Source organism: Aythya fuligula, chromosome 4 (assembly GCF_009819795.1).
Source record: "Aythya fuligula isolate bAytFul2 chromosome 4, bAytFul2.pri, whole genome shotgun sequence".
Taxonomy (NCBI): domain Eukaryota; kingdom Metazoa; phylum Chordata; class Aves; order Anseriformes; family Anatidae; genus Aythya; species Aythya fuligula.
In genome coordinates, this window is record NC_045562.1 from 51,379,305 (window position 1) to 51,394,181 (window position 14,877).

At 34.1% G+C, this 14,877-nt stretch overlaps 1 protein-coding gene across 1 annotated transcript in view; it reads left to right on the top strand.

Moving 5' to 3' along the window:
- KCTD8 (potassium channel tetramerization domain containing 8) overlaps window positions 1-11,492 on the top strand; it is a 92,957-nt gene extending 81,465 nt beyond the window's left edge. The window contains exon 2 of the mRNA XM_032186675.1: window positions 10,188-11,492. Coding sequence (XP_032042566.1) covers window positions 10,188-10,648 — 461 coding nt within the window. The 3' untranslated portion in view covers window positions 10,649-11,492. The remainder of the gene's footprint in view (window positions 1-10,187) is intronic.
- The last annotated feature ends 3,385 nt before the right edge of the window (window positions 11,493-14,877 follow it).

Sequence of the window (14,877 nt, forward strand, 5' to 3'; positions counted from 1 at the left end):
CATTAATGATAAAATAGATGAATGGCACTGTTATTACTGAAATGTTAGTCTGAAATGTATTTCAAAGCTTGTACATAGAAGTAAGAGAGCGATGGTCATCACTGTTACTTAGGGAAAGCTTTCAACAAACATTTCACAGAATTCTTGAAGATTGACACATCCCAAGAACCTGGAAGGAAAGGCATAAAACTATACAAGTATAATCTGAGTATATTCTGAATTGCCACTCTGTTAGTTCTTTAACTCTTAGGAAAATTCACTGTGAACTCTTAAACTGTGCATTTTATTCTCGGCTAGCTGTCAGTAATCAAAATTAAAATACAGACTCGTTTTGAGTGTGTGTTTCTCATTATTTTGTACTTGAATACTGCCTATAGTGCTATCATTAGTATCATGTAAGCCTGCCAAAATTGCTGGTGCCTAAACTATTTCTTTAATGAGACACTTTTTCTCAAGCCAGTGCGTGGTATTTTGGCAATGTTCTGCTAGTGTGTTTTATACACATTCTGTAAATTCACATTAACATTAATTTATTTTGCATGCTAGTAGGAAAGAAACCTGTGAAATTGAAAGAGACTGAAGGAAGAGGTGGATATTACACATTTTATCTAAAGTGATTGACAATGTAATTGACAGAGCAGAGAAATGTGAGATGATACCAGACAAACTGGAAGTAAAATTGTGGAGGAAAATGTCCCCATATGGTTTATATCTCTCCCCCTCCCCCCCCCCCCTTTTTTTTCTGCCCATTCTGTCCTTCACAAAGAGAAGAGTTCTTATCAATGTAAGAGTTGTGAATGCATTTACATTAAAAGAAAATATCAAAACAAAGATTCCTTATATTGTTGTGTAATCCCTCTCCTTCAGTCTTGAAATAATTTTTGAGCTTCTGTGGACATAGCAGTGTTTCCAGAAGTGACAGAATCACTGAAGTCCCACTGAAATAAGTTTGTGGTAGGTAGATCTTATTTGAGTGGATATTTTTTACATTCCAAGTATATTTTTATTGAATGTAAACTACATGTTGATGAGGACATTATTAAGTCAGTATATTTACTGTATGTGTGTATAGTAAAAAGACAGGTTACAGTTTCATGTGTGTTTCAAGTTGCCATAAGCCTTCTCTGAAAAGTGCAATCCCTTCCCTTGTATTGTTTCCTTTCCCTTTGGTGCCTTTTGTTCTGGTACAAACATTTGTGTGGCCACACAGGGGAGCCACATCTGACAGCTGAGAAGTTAAAACTAATTTAGGAAAAACAAAATGTGAGTCATTCAAAAAGGAGTGTTACTTATCTTGGTGGAAAGGGATTCAACTTCATGTTGCCTAAAGCTATTATTAGGGCTTTGCCAAACACAGATCCAGTGGCTAAAAGTCTATTTCACAATTGAGCAGATGCCCAACCAATATCAATATTTACAAAGCAGAAGGAAGCAGCCAGCAATTCAGTTGATGACAGACTGAAATTCCTGATTAGGTTACCCTTAAATATGTTGTTAGAAGAAAGGGGAAAGGAGTGAGGAAGGTGAATGATAAATTGCCACAAGTATCTGACAACCTCAGAAATTCAAGGAAAGCACAGGTATCTAAAAGTCCTTCCCCAGCCCAACAGCTGTTTTCTCTGAATGCGGAAGGATACGGGATAGGAAAGAGAATAGTAAGTCTATAAACCCATAGGTTAATCAGTAATGTATAGTTTGTCCTGTGAATCCTGGGAGGGAGATGCATCTAGGGTTTGTTTCTGCAATATGAAGATGGAATGATTGTCTTTCTTTGTCCCTTTGCCCCCATAAAGCTTTTGTAAGTGCATTGTCTACTTTTTTTTTTTTTTTTTTTTTTTTTTTTTTTTTTTTTCTTGTAATTTAAACCTGTGGTAGAAGTAATTTCAAGAAAATAGTTAGAACAATTTAAAGGCATCTGGATCCTTGAAACTGGGATTTTATTGTAGTATCTAGACCAGTATCCTGGTGTTGAAAGAATTGAGAAGACACTTTTAGCTTTAAAGAGGGAGTTGGAAGCTTGGGATTTGCATCAAGGAACTTTCTTCCAGTGATCAATGGTAACAAGATAAGCTTTCTGTCAGCACCAGCTAGGGGAAAGAAGCAATGAAGTCTTAAGGGAGTTTATAAGAACTGCATGATAAAATGTCCTGCTTTTGATACTGTTCCCCTGACTCCTTTTTGTGGTCAATTGAGAATATCACCCTAGATAAGTTTTATTAAATTTCAGATCAATAAATTAATAATTTGAAGATAATTTGGTATAGTTTAATATCAATTAACTATTTTTTTTAAGGAATAGGATTGCTCTTTTTTTGTGAAAACTAATAAACATTTCTCATGGACAGAACAAAAGATTTTAGCTCTTAATTCTGCTAGCCACTGAAAAATAATCAAAAAGAGGCAGATAATATTAGCACATAGAGCTGAGTGCAAACCTACTTGACAGTTTGGAAATGAATGACAAGGATGTTTACCAGAAGTTGCTGAAATATTTCTGAAATACAGTTTGGTCTATTCATTGTTGCAAGTGAAGGTATGGAAGATGCCTGATTTTTATGAAAGTTTTTGTTGTTGTTGTTGTTGTTATTGTTATTTTCATATATACCAATGCACTCATTTCTAAGTTGTCCTTAAGTATCAAATTTATCTTAAATAAAGTTTCAGATTTGGGTCCAAGAAATGACATTTCTCAGTACTTCTTCATAATTTTCAGATTAATATATTTAAAAATGATTATAATTGTGAACTCTTCATTAATTTTACTGGAATGCAACAAATTGTGTTAGAATTTCACTCTCTCCTATATTTATGTACTGTTCTGCCTACCACAGAACCCAGTCAAAAAACTAATAAATGGAAAGAGTATGGTTTTGTTATTTGTTCAAACAAAATTAGGTTGAAGTATCTAATGAATTCAAGTTGGACATCAGAGTGCTTATTGTGAGTGCTTATCAGAGTGCTTCAGTCGTTCCATCTATAAAAAATTTCATCCCTCTATATAAGTTAGTTCCCTTTTTACATTAGTTCTCTCTTTACATTATGAATAATGTTAATATTTAAAATAAAGCTTTACTGGAAGTAAACAAAGAAATTTTCAATAAATAAACAATTTTTTTAACTCCTTCTACTATAACTTTTCTAGAAGTTAATTTAACATCAGGTGGTAGTAAATGTGACTGAAAAAATATTTTTATGTCGTTTTTTGTTTTGCTTTGTTTTTCTTTTGAGACAGAGCACTTATCACTTACAGGCATGTGGTACTAATCTGAAAGATGAATTGGTTCATTCTCTTCAAGTACCACATATCCATTCACACACCACCAAGTTTAACACTATTAAAGGGTAATTTCTCCTGTGAGAGCTATGCCCAGTACAGCCAAAATCTCTACACAGTGCCTTTTAAACTTTTCATGGCAGGTAAGGGGATTTAAATAAAATGCTTCATCAAATGTGCAATCACACACATATTCTTCCTATTGAAATATCCAAGCATTCAAACAACAAATAAACATTCCTAAAAATCCTAATGCTCTGAAATGTTAACAATAAGTGTAACACAAACAATTAAGTGTACAGTTCACACTTTGAAATTTTGTGTTGGAATCAAAGTGTGTGAGATACCTCCTGAGCATATTTTAATTTAATAGGAAATTTGAAATAAAATAGGAAATATGAAAATATGAAATAGGAAATTTGAAATAAATAGGAAATAATTTAATAGGAAATTTGTATTTCCTGTTAAGTTCTGAATGTAGTAAAATGTATCAGAATAATCAAGGAATATATTTTTCCTTCATCTGTCATAATTGCCATGATATATATATATATGTATTTGTATATGATACATGTATATGATATATGTATATATATATAAATTTATCACAATTTTTTTAATTTACTACAGTGATTCATTGAATATCCTATTATTTATCATAGGTTCTGTATGTTAGTGAAGCTGATAGTTAAGTCTGTGGTGAGGTTTTCTTTAGAGCATAGTAGTTTCACATGTTCCTACACTAATATTTGGGGGCTAAAGTATTATCTGCAATAATTTTGCTTGTTTTCACCTAAAGATGAACTTTCCAGGGATGCCAGTAAAAATACACTTTTTGAATTAAGTACTGAAAAGTTATAAGAATATATCTTTCTAAATCTTTTCTTTTTCTTTAAGACGGTATCTTTTCACCCCTTCTTCTTTCACCATTAAATTACTTTCATTCTAAGATTTATTTATTTATTTATTTATCTTACATTCACACTAAAATGAATACTCTTTCTTTTGAAATTATTTTTTTATAACTTAAGGTCACAGATTATGTTGTCTCTGACTTGAATGGGGTCAATATTTTAATCTAAAACATATATATTTTTTAAATGGCTGCAGTTTTGGAACCAGATTCACAGATCAGAATCAGCTTGTTTGTGAAGACAAACTAATCTGCATACCCTGAAGACATGAACTTGAAGCTTTGCCAGATCATAGGTCATATTTACAAAACTGTTTTGTTAAGATGTGAGTAACCTAAATGCTATTCTTCATGTTAAGGAAGCTGTGCTGCAATTCACAAGACTTTTCTGTGTCAGTCTCATCTGCAAACTGACTTGCTTGGCTTTCTTAGGTCACATAAAGTTTAGGTTTTGCTCCAAGTACTGAAGTTGGTTTGTCAACAGTATTGGCCTTTTATACAAGAGTTCAGGGCTTAAAGCATTAATAAATCAAAGCCTCACAGATACTAATTCTCTCTGGTGCCTGAGGGAAGTTAACTCACGACTTCCAAATGTATATATTACCCTGAAGGTACTGGAGTAATTGAAGGTGAAGGGAATATTCTCTTCAGTTTGAAGATATTCTACTTTGCATTGACTCAGTTGGGTCAAAGAACACACAAATGTGAGCATTTGGCTACCCATAGCAATTGATCACTCATCTCAAAGGAGAAAGAAAAATAGGAAAATCTGAGTTTCAATCCTCCTTCTGAAAAATACTTCACTATTTTATACTAAGCATGTTTTGGATCTGGCTTTTAATCCAAAAACTGGTTTGAAATTTTGTTCCAGATGAGATGCAAGCTGAAAACTGAGTATTTGCTTATTTACTTATTTATTTGCTTTTTAAATATTGTATTCGCTATTAAAAAACAACATCAACAACAAAGCAAACACCACAACAAATATTATATTTCTTTTTTCTGGCCATAGAGCAGTTCTTTAGTTTGATTTTGTTATGCATTTAAGAGGACAGAGTGTAGTGGTCCTTTTGTAAACTTCTTTGCCATCAAGCACTATTCTTCAAAATGTGTATGTTCACAGAAGAAATTTCAATAAGATGATATAGCACAGAACTTACAGTTGCTAGTTTTAACCTACAATTCTAGTAGTAAGAGGCAAGCTGAATCCCATAATGGTCTCAAGGAATTAGCTGGATTTTCTCCTATCAGTTGAAATATCATTAATATGCCACAGATCATCATAGAATCATAGAACAGCTTGGGTTGGAAGGGACCTTAAAGACTATTTATTTCCAACTCTCCTACCATGGGTGGGGATGCTACCTCTAGATCAGGTTGCCCATGACATTGTCCAAGCTGGCCTTGAAAACCTCCAGGGATGAGGCATCCATAGCTTCTCTGGGCAACCCCTTCCAGTGCCTCACCACCCTCTGAATGAAGAACTTCTTGCTAACATCTAACTCTTCCCTCTTTTAGTTTAAAACCCTTCCCCCTTGTCCTATCATTATCTGTCTGAACAAAAAGTTGCTCTCCATCTTTTTTTTATAAGCCCCCTTACTGAAAGGCTGCAGTGAGGTCACCCCAGTGCCTTCCTTTCTTCATGCTGAACATCCCCAAGTATCTCAACCTTTCTTCACAGAAGAGGTGAAGAAAGATTTATGCCTCTGATCATCTTTATGGCCCACCCTTGGACCCACTCCTTCTTGTGCTGGGGGCACCAAACCTGGATGCAGTACTCCAAGTGAGACCTCACAAGGACAGAGTATGTACCCTTGTGATTGTAAACTAGACTTTGGTGTTAATTATATTATTGAAAATCAGAGTAACAATGCAAACTCAAATATATTGGGTTTATAGTGCTATCCTGTTGTAGCTCTTAAAATAAATAAATACAAATAAAAAACTTTTTAAAAAATAAAGGTGAAATTAGACCAAAAAAAAAAAAAAAACAACCATATTCCTTTATCAAAAAAGTAACATACTAAGTACTCAGAAGTCTGTTAATGAAAATGTTCTCAGAGTAATTGTAACCTGTCATCAAAATTCACAGGTGACTTTTCTCTAAGCTTTTAGATTAGTGCAATACTTAGAATGCTGGTGAAAAGTAATAAAAAAGGTAGATATACAAGATGGATGAGTCCATCATAATATAGGATTTGATTAGGGTTTTGTTGTTGTTGTTGTTGTTGTTTTGTTTTGTTTTGTTTTACAATAGAATATTAAATATAGTTTATTTTATTTAGATTTTTAAGAATAAAGCATAAAACAATAGGATTTGTGTAATAATGTAATTTGAGAAACTAAGTAGAAGAAAATTTCATTCAGGAATATTAACAAGGCTGTGTACCAGACTGAAATCCTATGTAGCTATGCAAAACAATGAGAAAAAAAGTCTGCATGTCATGCAAAATCATATGCAAATCACATACTGCCAATATTCTCATTCATGCAAAAATTATGAATCAAATTGAAAACCATGTTGTTGGGTTAGATATTTTTATATGTATATAAATACAAATAAAAATAACATTTGTTCTCTTTGCTATCATGTTTTCGAGCCTTCTAAGAGAATCAGTCAGCTTAAGCCTTGTTGTCCTCCTGTTTTCATTTTTGATTTTCTTTATTGTCAGGGTGGTAAAACACTCTGACAGGCTTCCTAGCAAGGTGGTTGATGCCCCATGCCTGTCAGCATTCAAGAAGCATTTGGATAAATGCCCTTAATAATAATATGCTTTGACTTCTGGTTAGTCCTGAAGTGGTCAAGAGTTGGGCTTGATCTTTGTAGGTCACTTCCAACTCAATTATTCTATTCTATGTATTGGAAGTGCCCGGAGAAGTGTTAACTGGGAAATATTGGGAGAACTGGGCAGTGGAGAGGACAACCAGACATACATGGGTAGAGGAGAATGTGTTGGAAAGGACCAAAATGCAGTGACTGACTTCTAGCTTCCCTTAAGTTGGAGAACCAGCAGCAGGTAAGAGGTTCTGGAAAGGGCAAGAGAAGGAGCAACAGGTGAAGGCTGGAAGTCAGTGAAGCTTTTTAGTTACATGCACAGTAGAGCAAATATACTTTCTCTGAGTTTCTATTCTATAGACCTATTCTATCTATACTTGTGGAAAATACATATTTCCAGGTAGACTGACTTGTATGAACATCTTTGGTGATATTTTGGAAGGGCTGAGAAGTTATAGTGGAGCCAGCACCCCATCACACAATCTCAGTCACAAATAAGGGCAATAAGAAGTTGCTTTCTGAAACAGATATCTAAATGAATCCAATAATACCTAATTTGGAAAATTAAAACAAATTTCTTCTGAGGACCCTTTATTATGTATTTATACATTTTTGGGGGGTTTCACCAGGTGTAAAATATTGTGAGAAAACAAAAACAAAAACCTCTCATCCAGCAGGACTTTTGCTTCTGTTAATAACGCGCTATCAAGAAAGAAGTGCAGGAGCATATAGATAATTCTTTCCAAGGGACTATCTGTTAGCTGTTAAAAGGAGAGGTGTGAGAGAAACCTATGTATGGATTAAATTCATTGTGAATTTAGGCAATTCAGTGCTGTAAGGTACTGAACCTCAGGACCCTGATCCAAATAAACACTTACATACCTGCTAATATCAGGCACTTGGATAACCTTGTAGCTGTAAAATGGATTATTTTTTTTATATATTCTTGGAAGTATGTATGTGTGTTTCAATACTTTTTTGAATTAGATCCTTAGTAGAGTGTAGGTTTGAGCCCTGGAGAAACAAGGAATAACAATAAAGAAGTAATAGACCAACTAGACATAATATCTTGATTCACGTGGTTAAAGAAAAAAAATAAATGGTCAGGAAAGAGAGTTGAAGTCTACAGGGTGTTGATAACACTAAACTAATTTCTCAGTTGCAGACTGTTGTTACATTTGAAGAAGCTATGATTGTAAACTAGACATCGGTGTTAATTATGTTATTGAAAATCACAGTAACAATACTGAAATCATTATCTGATTAACTGCTCAGTTTTATAATCGCATACTGCACAGGCAGAGTAATTACATGATGCCAGCTGACTGTCTAGATTTAGCATATTCATACAATGGTTTTGAGGTATGAAGTGAAATGCCAGATACAATAATAGAAGGCAGGCATGTAAATCTATTTAAGAAGGTGAACATGTTTCTGGAAGAGAAAGAGTAGGAAAATTTCTGCAGCCGTGCACTAAATATTTTCTACTAAAGAAGTAGAAAATCACTTGTGATTTCCACTCTGAATAATGTAAGCACAAGCCCTGATGGATTGTTTTCTCTTCTCTTTGTATATTGATTATTCATGGATTTCTCCAGGTGGACTACAGAAATGTGTCACAGTGTCTTGGGATGCTCTCTTAAACAAAAGAAAAGCAGACTGTTGAGTGCTGCTTTGTTAGTTTATTAAATATTTGCTTTTGTGTTTTTCTTTGTTTTGTTTTGTTTTCCCCTGTGTTTCTTATAAAATCTTCTTAGATTCCTTAGATTCCTTTGAATGGCACTGTCAAAAAGACACTAGAGTGTTTGTATTGCTCCTGCATTCTTTATAATTGTAATTATATTTCTAATTTGTAATTCTGAAAAACAGAATAATAAGTGACTCAAAAATCTCCTTGCAACTCTGTCCCACTAACTTGGGGTTGGGCTGTCATACCCAAAGGTTTGGTCCAGGCAAAGACAGTAACTGATGCTCATGGTGTTTGGATAAACTGTAAGGATAAGCTAGGTTTGATAAGACATTTGGATGCTGTTTGGACAGTTTTGTGTCCTAGCAGACACATAACTGTCACTGAAATACTGCTCTTAATTTTCATTTAGATGTTTAAACATCTTTGCTCTGAACTGAAGCCTGTTGAACTCTGTACATATTTCTGTGAGTTTTAGATAGTGTCCCAAACTGACATCATGATGTTTATATGATGTCAGCATAACATCACAGCTGGAGTTTTGAAATAAATTTTCGGAAGTGAGAATACTTGTACAGATTTAGTGACAACCATCTTCACATTCATAATTCTGCTCCAGACTTCAAAGCAAAAATAATATCTGGAGAGAATACAGCCTTGATCCCATTTTCAGTCACATGAAGCACTGAGCAATTCCTGCTGATAGGCCATCAGCTTGCTCTCTCTGCTGCTACAGAGTGCTTCGTTGCTGATAACTTCGTAGCCTCCTTTTCCTTGCCAGCTTGTGCAGTAAGAGATGTACAACCTAATCCTGTACGTGCACTGAGGCAAATCTGGCATAACAACTGACAGTAGGAGAGGAGTGAAATCAGTATATGGCAAAAATAAATAAATCAATAATAATAAAAAGCCTAAAGACTGTCAGTACAGAACGATCTCTGTTATTCCAGGATTAATGCTCTTTTGGAGACTGGGGTTTCTGCATAGCTGACATCTGTAGGGCATGGCATCAGTAGACTGTTCTGAACAGATAAATTAGAGTTTCAAAAAATAAAAATTAAAATTAAAATAAAAATTAAAATTAAAAATCAATGCCCTTGGAATATTTTTCCTTAAGCAAAGGAAAGGGATTGCAGATTGAATGGCAGTATTTTCACAATACTACAAAATCTAATTTCTCATTATAAACTTCTTGGGATGTGGTGGCAAAATAACTCTTTCAAATTTGCAGGCAGGGATTTCTGATGCAGATAATCAGTGAGGATTATGCACATTTAATTTCCTGGATTCTTCCTAGGCAGGCATTGAATTCTTGCTGAAAACATTTTTAGGTGTGAGGACATTGACAACTGAACACACATGTAGGACCAGACCTAGAAGTCACATACCACTCTGACATAATTCTTTTGACTAAAAGGAAATGCATCCATTTTGTCTCAGCTGAGACCCCGTGTCATGTTTTTCTAAATGGCAGCTGATCAGTTTTCTGTGTAATCCGATGTATATTTAATACTTTTTCTTTCCTGCCTTGTATTAGGGCCACCACAGAGAACTGTTTCCCCGAAACAAGACCATGAGGACAGGAAGCACGACAAAGTCTTGGACAAGGGTAGTGAAAGTGGGACTTCCTGCAACGAGTTGTCCACCTCAAGTTGTGACAGCCACTCAGAAGCAAGCACTCCTCAAGAAAATGCTTCTAGCACTCAGCAGTCTACAGCTCATCAGCCAAATACTCTGACTTTGGATCGTCCATCTAAGAAGGCCCCAGTGCAGTGGATGCCACCTCCAGACAAACGCAGGAACAGTGAACTCTTTCAAACTCTCATTAGCAAGTCCAGAGAAACAAATCTTTCCAAAAAGAAGGTGTGTGAGAAGCTGAGTGTTGAGGAAGAAATGAGAAAATGCATCCAAGATTTTAAAAAAATCCACATTCCAGATTACTTTCCAGAGCGCAAACGTCCTTGGCAGTCTGAACTCTTACAGAAATATGGGTTATAGTACTCAACTCTTTCATTACGTATCTCTGGGGCATTTGATGTTTAATAAGTTGCCACTAACTTACTGATGTCCTTCTCCTGGCCAACTCTGCCACCAGAGCTATTCCTGCTGCTTATTTCCTTCTGTGAACAGTGGATGTTGGATAGTACATGGTTTCTTTAAAAATATATATAAAAAGATAGAAACTTAAAAATACAAAAAAGTGTCTCATCTTAACCACCTCATAATAGCAAAGAAAAATGTGCATGGTGAAGAAAGATGGTTTTTGAACTGTAGTCAGTTGAGCTTCATTATCATTTTGAAATTTATCAAATAAAAATCTCAATCATCAGTTAATGCCTCGTTTTATGTCACAAATAAAAATGACTCAGACTTGCTATGGATGAAGAGAAACAGGGTTGAAAATTTGATTGAACTGGTTTCAGAACTAACTCCCAATGTTCTTTCAATGTTAATGCAATAAAGCAAATACCTATTTTGCATGAGCACAATGTTACAAATAAATCACACAAGAACAAGAGGTTGTCTGTTGCTTGGAGAATTATTTGTTTGATACCAAGCCTATAAACGTAAAACGTCTAAGGGATTGAATTTGCTTTGTTCTGGGTCTGTGATTTTTTTGTGTGTACAGTGTTCTGTATGTAAGGATGGTGTAAATATGCCTTATACTGTTTTATTATTGCACCAACAACGTTCCTCTATTAGTGCTTGTCAGGATTATTTCTGTGAAATGCAAACTTATGACAGATTGTGAAAACTGGTTTGATGGTCTGAAAGTTTCTGTTATGTTAGTTGCTAAAATTGGAGAAAAATAAAAAAGACTTTAATGTATTTATTAAAAGAACCATCTGGTAGATTTTCTTGTCTGTTGTTATCTCCTCTCTCTTTTAAAGAGACTCAAGCAAATTGTTTTTGTTTTGTTTTGTTTTGTTTAATGTTTTCATAACTACTTTGCTAAAAAAAAAAAAAAGAAAACACCACACATGTTTCAAGAGTAGGTGAACAATGTTTAGTGCAGTGCCATTTAATCAGAACAACAGTACAGACTCCAGAAGGAAGAGCTATGCTAGGCTACAGAGGGGAATGAACTAAAACACGGAGTGTTTTCACTAACAGAACTGAAAGCAGTCCAAACTTGACAAGTTCACAAAAATCATCTTAAAAACAGAGGGTTTAAAATATCACAGAAAAATTACACATTTACAGAATAAAGTTTTCTGTGAATAGTCTTTTCTGTGACAAACCTAATTTCTCAAAGCAGATAGAGGAAAATTGATATGGTTTTCATTATAACAAGGTAACTGTGGTGCAGACAGCCATACTTGGAATGGGTAAGGGCTGCTGGGGTCTGCAGGAGAACTGTTGAGTTCTTACACACATGAAATTATCACTGGGCATAAATGCACAAACATATGTATTTATCCCACACATTTATCAGGATTCAATGCCATACATATTCTTCAGTAGGAACTGTACGTATGCATGTGAAATGTTTTCTTTCTGGCGGCTTTCCTGGCAAAATGGGGCTTCTTGTTTTTCCATTTCCAAGATTATTCCTAATACCTATATTATTTTTTAGTCTCCTAACAGGCAATTTTGCATAATTTTGATAGCAGCTCAGTGACTTCATTCACTACTTAAATATAAATATAAATATAAATATAAATATAAATATAAATATAAATATAATTAATATCTGGAGGTTATTGCTCTTTCCCATTCAACTAATCAGTTTACTCCAGCATTTTATCTTTTGAAAGCATTTTCATGACTTAAGACTAATGAGAATTTTTGAGAACTTCACACTGAATTTTCTTCTTGCCTTTTGAATATTACTTCACAGCACTTCTCACAGGTTATACGGTCTTCCACTGTCTTTATTTTATGCTATTTCCATTGGGGATGATGCCTTTTAGGTTCACACAGTAACTTGAACCTTTCCATTAAACCTTGCCATTGAGTTTGGAGACTGTTTTGCGCTACTTGCTCTTTGCACTTCAGTCACTACCTGCCTATGGTATGGCTAGGTATTTGATTGACCTGTGTATCCCTTCTAATTTGTCAATATGTAGATTTTTTTTAATGATTTTTTTTTCTTTTAATGTACTACCTAAAATTTCTCAGATTTAATTCATTCTTGAAGAGCACTGAAGTGCTCACAAGGCATGAGTGATGTGTCACATAAACCACATTGCTGTTACTTAGCAACCCCACCAGCATCTTCAGATAAAGTGTTTTGGTCTGGGGGTTACACAGCGCATACTCTGATTCTTTCAGAGTGAAAAATTGGCACATGTAGTAAGAGACTGGGAAAAAAACAATGGCTCCTGTGAATCCACCATCATATTCTGCGATGCCTGTCAAGCTTTCATACAGTTCACACAGTTACAGTTCCAACCCCATCTATGTGTTTATTAATTTACAGGTTTAAGATTACAGGCTGTGATTAGGGAGATAGCAAGTCATGTCATTTAGTGTAACTGAGGAGCTTGTGGGTGATTAGATGGATAGGGTTGACAGGAAATTCCCAAGTGTTATAAGAGAATTCTGTAATTAAGCAGAAAGTGGTAAGAGCTGGGTTTTTTGATTGCATTCTTCTTTCTCTTCTTTTTCTTATTTTTCTAATTAGCTTCTTTTTCTTTTATCCATTTCAGTCTTTTTCATTGTCTTTCTTTTCCAGCTATTTACTTTGTTACAGAGGAATAGTCTACAAACTTTGGAATTCTGTGTCCTTTATTGGCTTTCAGTAGAGCTGATCAGTACATTAAAATTCCACTCCATGTGAAGTTTATACATTTAAAATACACATTCTTTTCAAAGATAGATCAAAATACTGATTTTTTTTTTCAATCTTAAATTTAAAAAAGAATGTCAAAAATAAATTTATTATTGTTCTCTCAATATTTCAATTATAATTTTCATATTATTTTCACATTTTAAAGGGTTATGTTTCATAGTTAGAATAATGACCTTAACTTATCTCATTATAGAACAAGTTGTTTTTAGCCAGCATATGATATTATAAGTTTTAGATGACACTTGCTTTGTTAAAAAGTAAAAAATAAAAATCAATTTAAGATAAAATACTAATAGGTCACATAACATATAAATGAAACTTATTTCTGGAAGGAAAGAAAGTCTTTTTGAAAAAAATATTTTGTTTTCAGAAAGTTTTTTTCTAAATCAACAAAATTGCTTAAATCATTATGTTATTGAGGATTTAACTTGTAAAACCATCTCCCTTTATATATTTCTGCCAAGTTTAGTTCCTAAGTTTTAACATGCTAAGCAATGCTAATAAGAATAATAAGAAAGCTATATTATAAACTGTTTTTAAAGATTTGGAACAGAGAAAAATAAAATAAAACTTCCTTTAGAAGCAATCTCCTAATTGAACTAATATTTCACAAAATTCAAGTATTCTATTCTATTCTACTCTATTAGAATCTGCCACAAAAATAGTTCTCATTGCCCATGTTTACTCACTATAAAAAATATTTTTAAGACCACATGATGGATATCACATCTGTCTATTTTTATATTCTTTGTTGTCCTAACTGAGCAGATGGGAAACAGGGGTACATGCAATGGACTTTACACCTTCTAAACGTGTGAAGAAAGATCATAATCACATGGTGGCCTAATTACTGCTGAAAGATTACTTCTGAACCTATTTCTGAGGATTATTTCTAACCTAAATTTACAAGTCTTGTATTTTATTCTTTTTACTTATCTACTGGAAGAAAAATCTACCAAACAAATCAGATGAGCAAAAATGTTTGGACAGAAGCCAGTAATGTCCATAAAATTGCCACTGAGCACGTGCTTTGAAATTAATTTTGAAATATATTTTAGAATTCACTTTCGATAAATTTTTAAAGAAATAAATTGTATTTAAAACACCATGTCCACCTTTAAAAAGTGTGCTTATTCAAAATCATTTGACTTTCTAATGCTGTCTTTGTTCAAGTAATGATGTTCAAAAATACACTTCATACTGGAGGTGGAAGACTCAATTTAGTATACTGGGTAACAACAGGGCAATGATGGGTTCACTCTATGAGTGACTCATGTCCTGAACCAAGTTCCTTGGGAGTGCTAGGAAATTCTCAAGAAGGCTTTAGCTATTTACAGGATCACACTATTGGTATAGCTCACCATAAAAATAGCATTCACACATTACTTTAGCTTATATAGTAAAGGCCATCAAATAGCTTTATTTTTTCCAG